This window comes from Miscanthus floridulus, chromosome 3 (genome assembly GCF_019320115.1).
Source record: "Miscanthus floridulus cultivar M001 chromosome 3, ASM1932011v1, whole genome shotgun sequence".
Taxonomy (NCBI): Eukaryota; Viridiplantae; Streptophyta; class Magnoliopsida; order Poales; family Poaceae; genus Miscanthus; species Miscanthus floridulus.
The window spans coordinates 30104280-30116951 of NC_089582.1; the positions used below are offsets into that span (position 1 = coordinate 30104280).

Here is a 12672-nt window from a genome sequence, read left to right on the forward strand (position 1 = left end):
ATCCCATAATTTCTGTAATATGTTATTACTTTTCGGTTATCTCTCAGATCTAACCGACTTGTAACCCTACCCCCCGAACTATATAAGGCAGGCAGGGACCCTCTCCAAACTCACGTAATATCATACGATAGCCAATACAAACCAACAGACCACAGGAGTAGGGTATTACATTATACTGACGACCTGAACCTGTCTAACTTGTATGTCTCTATTGCCTTCTTGTTCTTGATTACACGCCTCTCTGTCGATCAATCTACCTTCGTGGGATACCTTTCGGAGGACTGCCGACGATATTCTATCGACAGTCATACTTAATCTTGTATAAATTGGACGGTTCTGTCACACAACCAACCCTGAAAATGCATCCCATGGTGGTTAGCTTAAGGGGACCACCCTGAAAGTGCATTTCCATGGATGGCTGGCTTACTCCAACCGTATTTCCAGGGATGGTTGTAAGGACAGTCCCAATGAAAAAAACTAGTAGTTTCTATAACATAGGATACCACAAAAAAGCACTGCTTTCCAATCCATAGTTTCTATGAGTAATAATTATTTTCTCTTTCTCTCTCCCAACTCTATCTTTTTTCTCCAATGTGAGTGCGACACGAGTCCCCTAGAAACTGGTGGTTTCTCCTCAATGGCGATTTCATGGTTTCTTGGTACATTGGGTCAAGAGAAGACCTGATATCTTCACGAGGAAACCATTTCTAGGATTTTTGCTTTCTTTCTTCATTAATTACGTTGCCATGTCAGTATTTTGCCTACGTGGCAAGTCATTTAATGATGATAGAAACCATCATCAATACACTATTGGGACTGCCCTAAGCCCATCTCTAGAAAGGTCATTTACAATTGATAGTGTAATATCAGTTTAGAGAACCACCCGTAAAAACCGGTAACTGGTTTTGACAAAGTGAGGTTTGGAACTGCGCCTAACTGGTACTCAAGGCTAGTTCTCTAGTGGTGCTCGTAGTTTTCGAATAGGAATGCTTGCTATGAGTTGCGATATTTTAGAGAACGCGTCAATATATACCAACGGTGAAATCGTGCATGATATCTTTTCCATATTCTTAAATCTCTATGAAAAAAGACCGGAAAAATCAATTGGGAATTCGTAACTAGAAGCACTAGCTATGTATATATATACCTCTTGTCTGTGAGAAGCTGCTCAAGTTTTCTGGCTAGCCCATTGTCTTCCAAATCGTCGATTGCACCCAGGCCAGCCTCTTCCTAATCCTTGATGCCTCTATCGTTAGCTGTTTTGGGCTTCACGACCTGCTGCAGAAGGTCCTTGAGCAGCACCTTGAGGTCCCTGCTCGTCTCGAATGCCTGAGACACGGACACCATCGCCTGAAGTCAGCGGTGGGGTTAGGGGGGCTTCAGTCCTCTCTACCTATCCTGAGCACGTGGAGTTTTTCTAAATTTTTTTTTAAAATTTTATGTATACATGTATTAGGTAGGAGGGACTAAGGTTAAGAGAGGATAAAAAATGTTCTATTCTTTTGTTCAGCCCTTGCTAAATTTTTTTCTGGCTTCGTCACTGCTGCCACGGGAACTCGGCTTCCAGCCGCCGGCACACCTCGACGGCCAGGGTCGTTTTGCCGAGGCCTCCGAACCCCACGATGGAGAAAACGGCCATGCGCTCGATTGCCTCTTGGCCAACCGGCGGCTGAACCTTCAGCGGCGCAGCCAGGGCGTTAGCCTGGTCCTCGATGCCGACCAGCCGGCGGCGGTGGTCGGTGTTGTTAGCAGGGGTGGTGGACGACACAGCCGACATGGGGGCGGGTAGCAGAGGAGGGGAACGGCGCAGCGCGTCTCGGTTGACGCCCACGCCGAACCGCGCCTGACGCTCGCTGATGGCGAGGGCGCGGGCGCCAAGGGCTCTGATCTCACAGGCGAGGCGGCGGCGAGACTGGAGTGTCCCGAGGAGGCGTCCCAGCCAGGCGCACACGCCGTCGCTGGGCCTGGACTTGATGCGGAGCCTGTACAGGTCGATGCAGTCCTCCGCGTCGTAGGCAACCTAGCGCGGCTGCCTCATGCACACCTGCACAAAGCGGTCCACGGCCCCCTCCTCTGCCTCGGACTGCATGATGAGAAGGGCATTGATGGCGTCCAGCTCGTCCCGCAGCTCAACAACTTGGCCGCCGACGCCACGGATCTGCTGATACTCCTTGCTCAGCAGCTGCCCGGTGTTGCTCAGAAGCGACTGCGCCGCACCCTCCATGACCTCTCTCCTAGTATAACGTACTCGTAATGGAATGGAGTAAGAAGAGACAAGACAAGAGCTCAGCAGAATCGATGCAGCAGTTGGGGTGAGATTTTACGCTGCTAGTCGCCTGGTCTTATTGTCACGTAACCAAGAAATTATTCACTCCGTTCGAGAACATGTGTCATTCCCGTTGGTTTTCCAACGAGTCAAACACTTTTACTTTACCTTTCCCCACGAGTCTAACACCTTTAACTCTGACCAAATATATAAAAAAATATTAATATTTATAATATATAATTAGTTTATAGGATTATCTCACACATCCCTCCCTACAGCCCCCCCCCCCCCGTCGCTCCGTCCCTAGGGGCAACTCGGGCGGCTCTGCTCCACCGTCGGCGGCGGGCCTCTCTCTCACGCCTCCTCCACCCAACCGCCGCCGGAGCTCAACGCCGGATATCCGGTGGAGGGCAAGGATGGCGGTGAATGGTCTTTTCTTACTCCCCTCTCTTCCGTGGGTCTTTTGTGTGAGCGCGATATCTTCGCGGGGGCATCATCGGCCGGCAGCGCATCCAGCGCCCGTGCGTGCGGATCAGGCCTTTCCTCGGCCAGATCTGTCGTCTCCACGCAGCTGATGAGGGACTTGTTTGGAGGAGTCCAGGCCCTCTCTGGTGTCGATGGTGGCGTCCTTGCCGCCGGTGGCTTGCCGGCACCTTACTTCGCGCAAACTAGAAGCGCAACGGAGGTGACCAAGACGAGGTCGCGGTTTCGGTGCGAAATCTGCCTGCACGAGGCCACCCCCCTTCCTTCCTCAGCGACGGCTAGCCCGGCAGATTTGGAGGCTGTGTGCTGGTGGCATGTGCCCAATGGCAGCATTCAGAGACGGTCTGCATGGGACGGTTGGATCGGCGTGGCCGGCGACCAGATTTGCAGTCAGGCGGCTAGTCCACGTGGCTAGCGGCGGCGTTGTGTGGCCGGTGGCCAGATCAGCAAGGGGATGGCCAAAATGGCGTGCCCAGCGACCGGATCTGCGAGTGATAGCCTGATCGGCGAGGACGGTGGCCAGATTTCAAAGCTGAGAAGGCCGCGGTGGGTTGCACACCATTGGCGGTGGATGACGGTGACGCCGGCGGGCACCACTCCCTTGCTGGAGGCGTCGTTCTCTCCATCAGCCCACTGCATCTCCTCCGCTGAGAAGGCCGTGGCAGGCTATCGACGCTAGACGATGGTGACGCTTACGGGCGCCATTCCCTCGTTGGAGGCGTCATCATGTTTCATGCGGATCGATGTGGCCGTCGGCCAAATATTACCGCTGAGAAGGCCGCTGTGGGTTACACGCCATTGGCGGTGGATGCTTTCTCCATCAGCCCATTGCATCTCCTCCGCTGAGAAGGCTGTGGTAGGCTATCGGCCCTTGACGACAGTGACGCCTAAGGACGTTATTCCCTCACTGGAGGCGTCATCTTGATCCCTGTCTTTATGCACCTTCTCCATCAGCACGCTGCGTTCTGCACTCCGCCGACGAGACTCCGCGTGGTAGCTTCTCCCACGTCCCTACCCGCTACAGGGACATGAGGTCCAAGAGATCTTAGACGGTAGCAGACATCTCAGATGGTGGATTGCAGGTAGTAGAATCCCTCTGTCTCATGAGCAAAACAGCATGCGTGCTATCTTCAATAGATGAATGTAGCCGCTTGAAATCGTATGAGGTGGAGAGTTGCTTCTACACGAGATGAAGACAAGTTGAAAGCAAGGACGATGAAGAAGTTCTGAAGCTTAGTCTTTGTAGTTTTTTTAGTCCTTAAGCTCTCATTCTTGTTGTTTTTGCTCCTCAATTTGGAGGCTTTGATTCTAAGAGCCCATGTAACTTTTGGCTTTGTATATCCCAAGCCCATACGGAGGCCAGATCTTATATCCTTTATTAAAAAAGATAGATCGTTGAATTTATTTAGAGATACAAATGTTGCTAATATTTTTTATAAATCTAGTTTTTTTTTAAATTACACGGTACAACACATACACTCATGACACACGCACACAAATCCTACCCTAGGAGCACTGTGGCGGCACGTCGGGGGTGGATTTGCAAGTCAAGACCGCGTGGTGTGTGTGGGGGTGGGGGGGGGGGGGGGGGGGGGGCGGGGCGGCTGGCCGCTCCCGACCAAAAAGTCTAATCTGGTTGGTAACGTTTGTCCCACTGCCCCCGTCCTGTCATGTCCTCGCCTGCTCAATGCCACGAGCTCTCTGGCAAACGCCATGTAGATGTAGGTCGCCGCGTGCCTCTGTGTCAAGTCGTCAACGTACCGACAGCCTGTTGGTGTGGCTGTGGCTAAACGATCGTAAATTTTTAGTTAGAATAGTATTTTTTTCTTACATAAATCAGTTAATCGTATTTCTTCACGAACCAGCAATAATACGAACCAGCCAACCGAACAGGCTGCGAACCGCGTCGAGGTTGGCCGATCAGAAGCCTTAATTACCCGGGGTAAACATACATTAAACAAGTTAAACAACTATTTATTTGGAAAACAGGGCGGTCTACTTGGACGGTAGTCGCGCTCTTCTACAAAAAAAAAAATCTTTACTTGGGCGTGGACTCGCAAGTCAAGACCGCGTGGGTGTGGCCGCACCGACCAAAATTTCGTAACGTGTTCATCCCACCGCGCTCCGGCACGCCCCGTCCGTCCGAATTTTTTATTATTTGACCTTTTTTTTTTAAAAGTTTCTCATAAATAGACCCATGTCGAAAGAATTTAGAAGATGGACCCTTGGAGCGTCGAGCTCGGCGCCACCGTCATTGGCGCCGAGCTCCTGGGCATGGGGTATTGGCCTGCCAGGGGTCTCGGCGCCATAGTGAATGGCGCCGAGCCCCCTGCATTTAACCCTAGCCCAACCTTTTTCTCCGAGCATTCTTCATCTTCTTTCTCCTCCCTCTCGGGTTTTTCTCTCCCCACTTCACCCTACCTTACGAATCGACATATTGGACCTTGAAAACCTTGATTTGATCCATAGATCTTCGAGAGCATATACTCGCTCACCTCCTTGTTTTTTTCGCATCGATTCGGTACATATTAGTCGGATTTTTGAACCTAAGAATCGTCATCACTTAGGGTTTCATTGTATCCCTCAATATATGTATTATACAACCGTAGGTTGATTCCAAGGTGTGGAAAAAGCTAGCAAACCAAGCCGCATGTAGTTATGTTATGGGTTCATTGTTGTGGATGAAATGAGAAACCCTAGGTTTAGGGTATATGTTAACTGCTTTTGGTTCTTAGAACGAAATTTGTTGTATTGTAGTTATGGTTCTCATTGATATTTTTTTGTGATGTTTTTATTTATGTTTGTTAAATTACATCCGTTTTGTTAGATGCAAGAAATGTTTCGGGAGGAGTTTTGACGAAAACGGGGTCGTCCTCGAGAATTATACCCGACGCGTCTAGCAAAGATGCCCCGTCCCTCCTGACCTTCCTGTCCCTAACTGTGACTGTGGTTTATCGGCCCATATTTTTCAATCGAAACATCTGAACACAGCCGCGCGTTACTTCTACACATGTAGTCGGTTTAATGTAAGAAATTGCTTAGTACTATCCTTTTTCTTTATTTGTTTAAGTATGGTACTAATATTTTGTTGGAATCTCGTTGTGTAGGACCATGAGAGGTGCTTTTTCTTTCAGTGGATCGATGGTGTAGACAAGTTTGATCCTAGGTACCTTTTTTTCGACGATTGGTTTAGAGGGAGACATCCACGTGAGCACTTTAAGCGGTGGGTTCCACCCCCTAACCCTCCGGCAATGACGGCTAAGGAGAAGCACCTAGCCGCAGTTAGACGACTCGAGGAACCTCCTCTGTACGATTGCGGAGATCGAGCTGTGATAAACCCTGAGAATACGTTGGAGTTTATGTGTCCAAACAAGCATGGAGTAAGTGCAAAGTGTATATGTTAAAATCTTGAGCTATATGTGTTCATGTACTAATGTCTCATTATTTAGGTGTATTCAATGGCGAAGTGTCATTTCAATGAGTGGTTGTATGGTCCTAAGAACCAATGGCCGAAAGAACCGCGGAGGGTTAAGGAAAAGAAGAAAGAACGGGTAATCTACAAAGCACCTCTGTCATGTGCGAATGTGGTGTAAAATCCAACTATGGCCTAGTCCCTTCGGAGCTTGGAATAGGCTATTATTGCGGCCATATGATTGAGTATGATGAGGTTCGTTATTTTTCTGGTAAACATGAAATCGTATTTTGTTTGTTTTGCTAAGACATATATGATATAATATTTCTTTTGAACAGAGCACTAGGAAATACAGTTGGGAATGTTATGATGGTCAAGCTAAGTTCTTGGATGAACTGAAGAAGATGCAACTAATTGCACAGAAGAGGGGATATGGACCTGACTACGTCAACCTATTCGTTAAACATCACAAAGAAAAGATCTACGGCGTCGAGCTCGGCGCCAGTCACTCTGACGCCGAGCCCCCTGGCAGGGCATTTCCCCGTGCCCAGGAGCTCGGCGCTAGTGACGGTGGCACCGAGCTCGGTGCCAGTCACTCTGGCGCCGAGCCCAGGATCCATTTCTGGAATTCTTTCCGCTAGAGGTCTATTTGTGAGAAACTTTCAAAAAAGGGGCTAAATAGTAAAAAATTCGGCCCGTCCGTTGGGTGTCCGCTCTGTTGTTGCTTACTTGCCTTTGGAATAAAAATGATTGAACCACACGTTTCCTTTTGTTCTCACCTTTTCTCGAAAATATGTTTGTTGCTGCTTATTTTTTTGAGTTAAATGCACCGTAGGTCCATTAACTTTTGGTGGTGTGTTATCTAGGTCCATCAACTTTTAAACTGTATTTTTGGGTCCATTAACTTTTGGTGGTGTGTCATCCAGGACCATCAACTTTCAAACTGCATTTTTAGGTCCATTAACTTTTGGTGGTGTGTCATCTAGGTCCATCAATTTTCAAATTATATTTTTGGGTCCCTAAACTTTTTAAATGGTTCACCGTAGGTCCATATCCCTTCGTTTAGCTAATAGATCTAACATGGCACACAAAATAAGCAGCCACCGTAGAGTAGGTACCCTATGGCACGCTATGGACTCATCACTTACTCTACGGTGGTTGCTTTTTTGGCGTACCATGTCAGATCTATTCGCTAAACGAAGGGGTATAGATCTACGGTGAACCAGTTAAAAAGTTTAGGGACCCACAAATGTAATTTAAAAGTTGATAGACTTGTATGATACACCACCAAAAGTTAATGGACCAAAAAATATAGTTTGAAAGTTGATAGACCTGGATGACACACCACCAAAAGTTAATGGACTAAAAAATGCAGTTTGAAAGTTGATGAACCTGGATGATACACCACCAAAAGTTAATAGACCTACGGTGCATTTAACTCTTTTTTTTTTAGGACCTTCTTTCATATGCTGATTCAATTTGACAAGGCCTGATCATATTTACCCTAGGATACTAATCGGTGGCCTTCTTACGTTCCTGGGTCCATGTGAATCATTTCGATTTTCATTTCATCGAGAGAAAATAGTTCTGGTCGCCCGTTTTATTTTTACGTCCTGCTTTCAGTCTTCACAGGTTGATCCTAAGTAATTTTGATTTGCTCCCTTTTTCCGTAATGGTTGGTTGCTTATAACCCAGGAGTACAAGGATCAGTTTGGCAGGTTACAATTTATTGATGATGCTCCTTCGCTCACCCAGATCTTGGAAGACGGAAGCCTAAGTTATTTCTCTCGGTCTGCTGCATGGTTCAGGGAAAAGGATCTCCATCTTGCATGATTAGGTTTGCTGGCCTGATTTGAGAATAATCTGTGCGGTAATTCCCTCTTCGGAAATTTAATCTTGCAATATTAGATATGTGTACTTTAGAGTATATAAGCCTGCCTCCAATTTACATTTCGCCAGTTTTGGGTTGCCCTCACCTCTCTCTGTTTGGTGTCCACCTGATTCGGATATTGATGTGTGCAGAGTTTCCCAAACTTACATATGTATTTCACAGTTGCCGTACATGGATTTTTTTTTTTTTTGGTGAGGATATGCAATTTGATTTTGGCAATATATTATAGGATGCTTCAGATCTTTGATTTGATTCTTATCCCTCCTACAACATCAGATACGTGTGATGCAAGCACCATCAACGGCTAATATACGTTGGAGGCACAGGCGGGCCGCTGCTTCCTCAGTTCCTGGTTAGTAAAGCAGTAAGCAGTATCTCTACGTTGTCAAAAAAAAAAGCAGTATCACTATATGTGTGTTCCATGTGGCTTGTGCTTTCAGTTTTCCTTCCTTTACAACGGTCATTTTTTGTGGTATTATTAACTTCACGCCTACTGGAATTGACATAGGAGATTCCCCTAATGACTTCCCTCCAAGCTTCCATGCATGTAACATCTTAGAGATCTACACGTCGTCGCCTGTCTGCTCAACCTCCCGGTATATTACTTCGTTATTGTAATCTTCTAATTTATATTACTCTTTATGTTTCAAACATTTGCTCATACCTTTCAAATCAGGTATTTGCATTCAGACGTTTGTGCTTGCCACCCATTATTGCATTACTATTAGTCAGTCAACCGTATTTTAAGTCTTTTAGCAGCTCTGCCTGAGATTTTCAGAGATTTATAATCAGGGACTCATACAATGTGTGTCATACATGTGGCAGCATTAGAGGTCGAATGTTGCCATCCATGATTAAAGAGTTTTGTTTCCTCCTACATAATCAGCTGATTCATTATTAATACCGTTTTCCAGTCTTTCCCTAGGATTATAAACCCTAGGTAAACTTGTTGATTCTAGTAGTGTTTGCCATCAACCTCTGACCACTCTCGTTACCACAGCATCCTCTCCCTTTTCATATTTATTTGTGTTCTCTTTCTTTGACCTTATATACTGGCATACTAGTCTTATTAAAAATTCCAGTACTCTATATCTTACTTATCATTGATTAGCCTTTTAATTTCTTAATCAGAACTTCGAATACAAAGATACATAGAAATGATACTTTGATTTTTGTTAGTTCCATATTTTTCTGCTCCTATATAGAAAAATTGCAATATTGTGTTGTCTTACAAAAATACAGTGATATTTTTGGGTTCATGTATCCAGGTTCAATAAGCCGCTGTAGTTGATTCCTACCTACCAGTATGTTTTGTGTAAAAAAATGAATCAGTACCTACAAGCAGCAATTGTTTGCAGATATTAAGGAAAAAAGGTTATAGCATTTGATCTTCTTCTTCTCCGAATCATTCTGTCCTTTTTGTGAAATCGGTGCTATAATATCATGAGGCCACATTTTGATTTTGAACCATGGCATCCCATTCTTTAACAGCGAGGAACCGCAAAGAGGAAGATGATGAATCTGCTTAGAGTCAGAGGCTAATGACCTATGCAGAATGGATAATGCAGACTTCAGGTCCAGTCTTAGCTATTATTTGAATGCAATTTTTGAATTTCTTCACAAAATATTTGGTGTTGCTGTCAACTGATACAAGCATAATGCATTGAACTACTGGAGCTTAAAGAAAGAAGTGCTTCTACTCCGACAAGAAAGAACACTCCCTACATTACTTGATACAACTAATGACGTGTAGTGATTTCCTGAATTGTTATGACAGTTGACTGGCCGATCTGGAGGTCTGAAGATGCAAACAGCCGGACACATTGAGGCGCCTACTGCAATGTCGCTGCTCCGACCGCAACGCCGTCGCAACTCCTGCTGGCTGATGCCTAGCGCAGAGCCACCTAGGCCGCCGGCTCGCCGTCCCCTGCGGCCCCCTTGCCTTGCCTGCTGGCCTGCTGGGGTCTTGCGGTCTGCGGCGACAGGGATGGGCACGATGCTTGCCGATGCTGCGGCGACAGGCTCTGCTCGTCAGCGGCTCCGCTCTACTCGTACTCGTCCATCACAGGCTCGCCACTGCTATGCTCGGATGCACGAGTCGAGGAGTGGGGCCGTCAGGGGAACAGGGATGGGCACGAGGGCGCGACGCTTGGCGGCTAGGAGCCTAGGAGAGTCATTGTGGGCTATAGGAGCCACATGGGCCTTAATGCCTTATTGGGCTTCGTCCAGTTACGGAAAAGAAAAAAAGTTCATTTTATCTCGATGAACCATCCTCAAAGTCTAGTTTTCCTTCATAAACTACAAAACCGGGTAAATCACCTTCCTCCGCTTTTCAAACCGTTCATTTTACGTTCCTGACCCGGTTAAAGGTGGTTTTCAAAGACGGTTTTGTCCTTTTATTTTTTATTTATTTTGGCTGAATTTTTATAAAATCATAGTAAATCACATAAACATCATAAAATATAAAATCTAATTTTGTTGGACTCCACGTGAGTAGATCTACATAGTGAATATATAATATGGTATGCTTTAGTACAAAGTTTTTGTTATAACTTTAGATCTATGCTTTTCTGTAATTAATTCAAAGCTACAGTTTCTATGGTCCAAATGTAGTGAAATTTTAAAGGTTGGCTAATTATTATATGATTGAACTTTAGTAAAAATTTCATGCTCATTGGATCATGTATAACCGAGTTATTGATTTATTTAGTTTTATGCTTGTTAAATAGTTTTAAAATAGTTAAAAGTGTGTAAAAATAGAAATGAGTATGAAATTTTTACTACAGTTAAAGCATACAATAGTTAGACCACCATAAAAAAATCACTACGATTGGATCATAGAAATTGCAGCTATGAATTAATTACAGAAAATCATAGATCTAAAGCTACAACAAAAAATTTATACTAAAGCATACCATATTATATGTTTACTATGTAGATCTACTCATGTGGAGTCCAATAGAATTGAATTTTTCATTTTATGATTTTTCTGTGATTTACTATGATTTTTTTAAATGTTCAGCCAGAATAAATAAAAAAGAAAAAGATAAAACTGCCTTTGAAAACCACAGGTAACCAGGCCAGGGAGGTAAAATGAACGGTTTTAAAAGTTGATGGAGGTGGTTTACTGGGTTTTTGAATTCAGGGAGGAAAACTAAACTTCGAGGATAGTTCGGGGAGGTAAAATAGACTTTTTCCTTACATAAACAAGAAAGAAAGGCCAGCTCGGTCCAAGTCGGTCAACCTCCGACCTCAGCCCCTCCTGCACAGTAAAACAATGGTGAAAAGACAGAAACTTCATGGAAACTTGGGGGGGTGGAGGTCTTAGGGGGCTCCATGAGGGGGGGGGGGGGGGGGGGGGGGGGGGGGTCGATCCCGACTGCTAGATCTGTCCCTGATCGAATGCAATGAAGGCAAAAATACAGTGCCACTTTTAGTTCAAATGCTACTCCGGAGGTAATACACCTGCTATGTATATATGGCTTCCTCAACACAAAGTTAAATTACAGTTCACCCTGTTGTTCAATGCAAATGTTAAACTACAGCTTACCCTGCCCGCTGCGAAGCGCGGGGTACCACCAAGTTATAAAGAACTGCTGGAGAAGGACAAAGCTTAAGATTCCTATTTCTTCTCATAACTTGCTGGATCTATTAGTTTAGCGAATAAACTATACCAAACTCCTCTTCGTAAAAAAACTATTCCAAACTCCTAGAGATGCTCTTAATAGATTAACCCAGTGACAGAAAAAAATAATTAAGTATTTAGTCGTGACCTAGGCGATTGCATTTATGTACTCCATTCGTCCCAAAATAAATGCACATATTACTTTCTGAGAAGTCAATTTTTAAACTTTTGATCAAATATATACAAAAAATACTAATATTTATGATGCATAATAAGTATCATTAGATTGAGCATGGAATATACTTTCATAATGAACTTATTTGAAAAATATAAATGTAGATATTATTTTCTATATTATAGTCAAAGTTAGAAAGTTTGACTTATTGAGAAGTTAGACGTGTGTTTATTTTGGGACGGATGGAGTATCTTTCTTTTGGCATTGCCCTTTCCATTTCCATTTGATACATCCTTAGACAATTCACAATTCATGTTAACACTGTACTTTATAAATTAACCAAACAAACTAAGTAATTAACCAAACAAACTAAGTACTTAATTAATTATCCAAGTATTTCTATAACAAAAAAAGAAATAAACAGGTTAACTCTGGATTCACTTGCAGACTGGGCGTTGGTCTTACCTGATGAGTCAGGCAGTGATGTCTTGATCAGCTGATCTTCATTATAGATACAACAGTCTCGGAGATCGGTTGCTGCTTTTCTGATCTTGAGCCGAGTCTCGGTCGGAGACTCGGCTACGCCAGGACTTGGGGAGTGGGGACTCGCGCTCGCGGAGTCACGGTGATCTGGCCCTCTTTTTGCGTGCCACGGACGTGAATGGTTGGCGTGCTGGCCGCAGGTCGCAGGCCACGGCAAATGCCAAAGGGCCATACGGCCGGCCAAAAACAGGTAGCAGCCCAGATGCAAGGTCCAGGCAACGATTCTATGCTTCTCCTTCCTCTAAACGCCGGCTGAGGCTTCATTGCAGCGAAAGTT

At 44.9% G+C, this 12672-nt stretch overlaps 1 protein-coding gene across 1 annotated transcript; it reads right to left on the reverse strand.

Moving 5' to 3' along the window:
* Positions 1-1537: 1537 nt before the first annotated feature.
* Positions 1538-2224, reverse strand: LOC136543429 (disease resistance protein PIK6-NP-like). The gene is made up of 2 exons (XM_066535881.1): positions 2045-2224; positions 1538-2002 (listed from the first exon to the last, which is right to left on the reverse strand). The coding sequence occupies exons 1-2, from the start codon at positions 2222-2224 to the stop codon at positions 1538-1540; spliced, it is 645 nt and encodes a 214-aa protein (XP_066391978.1).
* Positions 2225-12672: the final 10448 nt, after the last annotated feature.